This window comes from Cebidichthys violaceus, unplaced genomic scaffold (genome assembly GCF_023349555.1).
Source record: "Cebidichthys violaceus isolate CVI_PGR_0920_01 unplaced genomic scaffold, fCebVio1.0.p SCAF_461, whole genome shotgun sequence".
Classification (NCBI taxonomy): Eukaryota; Metazoa; Chordata; class Actinopteri; order Perciformes; family Stichaeidae; genus Cebidichthys; species Cebidichthys violaceus.
This window is the reverse complement of record NW_027176663.1, coordinates 30,001-32,799: the sequence shown is the minus strand read 5'-3', so window position 1 is coordinate 32,799 and position 2,799 is coordinate 30,001. Positions and strand designations below refer to the sequence as shown.

Here is a 2,799-nt window from a genome sequence, read left to right as displayed (position 1 = left end):
GAACGTCTGTAGCAAGTGGGGAGAGAGGGAGAAAGAGAGAGAGAGGGGGACTTCATATAGTACTTTTTCATATAAGAGTGGGGGGGACAGAAACAGTAATGAAAAAGGAAAGAAAGAAGACACAATGACAGAGGGCTACATACGAATGAAGAACTAAAACGTTTGTCAAACAGGAAATCGCTTCATGCTATTGTTTTTAAAACGTCCTCCACCAGAAGACAAAGACTGAATCTTAGAAAATAAAAGGAACGGCATGAGTCCTTTTTAAAAGGTCAAGCCACTGCTGAGAACTTACACACATTTAAAGCTATTCAAATTCCACAGGAGCTATGTAAATGTCAGCTCAGATCAAACAGGGGGAAGAATAAGCGTCTCTGTGTGGACCGACCAGTGAGGTGGATGAATGTGTTTACCGTCTCACGCTCTGATATTTAGACAGCCGCACTTTGATTGGCAAAGATTAACGAGGAGAGACGACGACGCGAACGGCGTCGCCTCGGCCTGAGGTCTTCTTCTTCTTCGGTTAAAATTCTAGCGTCTATCGAGTCCTCCGCATCAAAGCGAGCACTCACCGCTGAGCAGAGGCCTGTTGAGGGCGAACTGCTGGGGCAGGTCCTCGATATCTGCGATGCGCTGGTACATGGCCCTGGAGAGGTGGTCGGCGTGGTAAAGGCTGCCGAGGATGATGCTGGAGAAGTAGATTGGCTCTGTGAAGTAGCTCATCAAAGAGCCCTGGATGCCCACCACGTTCCACCTGCGCACACACACACACACACACACACACACACACACACACACACACACACACACACACACACACCACACACACACACACACACACACACACACACACACACACACACATCAGATCACCGGGAATATGGACTCCTTTGTTGTAAATATGCAGTTTCAAAGCGTTCTTCTGCTGAATATGGATGCATTTGATTAAACAATGTTCCATTTGGAGGGCTGCGCTTTCTAAACCGTTATTTAGAAGATCGAACAATAGTCACAGCAGACCAAACCAAACATCCTGTTCACTTCAAAAGACTTCATTCACGTTCATGAATATCATTTGATTACAAACAAGTTGCATGAGGCTTTCTCCTCATTGTCATAAAGACACCAGTGCTGTGATTTCTCTAAAGACATTAAAGTTGACCGTTACAGTATCCGACAGCAGCTGCTGGCTCAACACGGAGGCGTCTCGACGCCACGACCGTCTACGCCGGTGGACTTCACCCACGAATCAAACAGGGATGAAATATGGAGGAGAAGATGATCGTGAAACGGTCGCTTTCGGTAGCGAGACACGACTCCCCTGATGGAGCTGGCTCCGGTCTATATTAAAGATGACCTCCATTGATCCCCCGGCCGGTACGCAGGGCGGGCCGCCCGTTCTCCCCCAGCCTACCGAGGCTCACAGACCTCACACTGACACAGGGAGCAGGAGGCCCACGGCTGCATTCATTCCAGACCCGGCACCTTCCCGTCAGAAAACAAAGAGCACTTGTGACGTCCTCAGGTCTTGAAGTGGTCTTTAAACGTTCTCAACAGGTTCATCTTTGAGAGAAGGGGGTTCTGCTTCAGTTTTGACGGCTTCATGCTTTCTTGTTCCAGAACCTCGCAGCACAAAACACTCTGAGGTTTTTGTCCTCGATGTAATAAATCCATCTCTCATGTAGTCGCTGTCCTACTTGCGTTTCACTCAATTAGCATGAAAACAGACTGTGTGGGTGTTCTTCTATACGTGACATATCTTCTATACTGTGAATAAGTGAGAATAACTCCGCTGCACAAAAAAATCCCCTTCAAAATAAAAGCACAGTATTGTAAATGGGTCTGTGACGACCCACCAGTGAGAATCACTGCTCTAAAGAGGAACCGCATTTACATCAGCCCCCCCACCCGGGCTCAACTGGCACCGCGTCTCACGTCAGGTCTGATCCACTTTGACCCATCAGTCACCGGCCGTATCAGAACTGTTGAAGCTACTGCAGCGCTCTGAGCGACTCTGTGTCGAGGCGTTGGTCTCCAGAAGTGGGCGTGGTTTAATTGATTTGCAGTGTGGGTGGACGTAGGCTCAGACCTGGAGGAGAAGACGCTCCATAAAGACTTAGAAATGGACTTTTCTTTAGCTACTGGCACATAAGTGCAATACAAATGTGATGAAAAAATGTATTTCATGGAACAAATATATGCTCACAAAGGACTTTTAATGCGTGACATGAAGAAAACAATTATAATCATCTGAAAACGTCCCCAGAGACTCTGATGAACTATTGAGAAGTTCAGAGACGGAATACACAAAGAAATACTGTGCATAAGTAGACACACACACACACACACACACACACACACACACACACACACACACAGCTGCACAAGCAAAAATATATTAGCACATAACCACCCAATGCAATCTATCACACACAATCACACACAATCCTACAGCTCTGTACACTCTGGGGATCCAATTTCATTTCCTACAAACTTCTGTGTATTTCTATGCTGCGTCATTAGAACCTTCTCTCCACACTCACTTTCATTGACATGCTCTGTGAAGCATCACCCCACCTCACGGAGAGGGGGAGGGGGAGAGAGAGGGGGGGAGAGAGGGAGAGAGAGAGAGAGGGGGGGAGAGAGAGAGGGGGGAGCGAGGGAGCGAGAGAGAGAGAGAGAAGGGGGGAGAGAGAGGGGGGAGAGAGGGAGAAAGAGAGAGAGAGGGGGGAGAGAGAGAGGGGGGAGAGAGGGAGAGAGAGAAAGGGGAGAGAGAGAGGGAGAGAGAGGAGAGAGAGG

At 48.2% G+C, this 2,799-nt stretch overlaps 1 protein-coding gene across 2 annotated transcripts in view; it reads right to left on the bottom strand.

The window, feature by feature from the left end:
- Window positions 1-375: 375 nt before the first annotated feature.
- Window positions 376-2,799, bottom strand: part of adarb1b (adenosine deaminase RNA specific B1b) — a 14,441-nt gene continuing 12,017 nt past the window's right edge. For both annotated transcript variants that reach the window (XM_068729556.1, XM_068729557.1), the window contains one exon: window positions 376-754. In XM_068729556.1, the coding sequence (XP_068585657.1) occupies window positions 556-754 (199 nt within the window). In that variant the 3' untranslated portion in view covers window positions 376-555. The remainder of the gene's footprint in view (window positions 755-2,799) is intronic.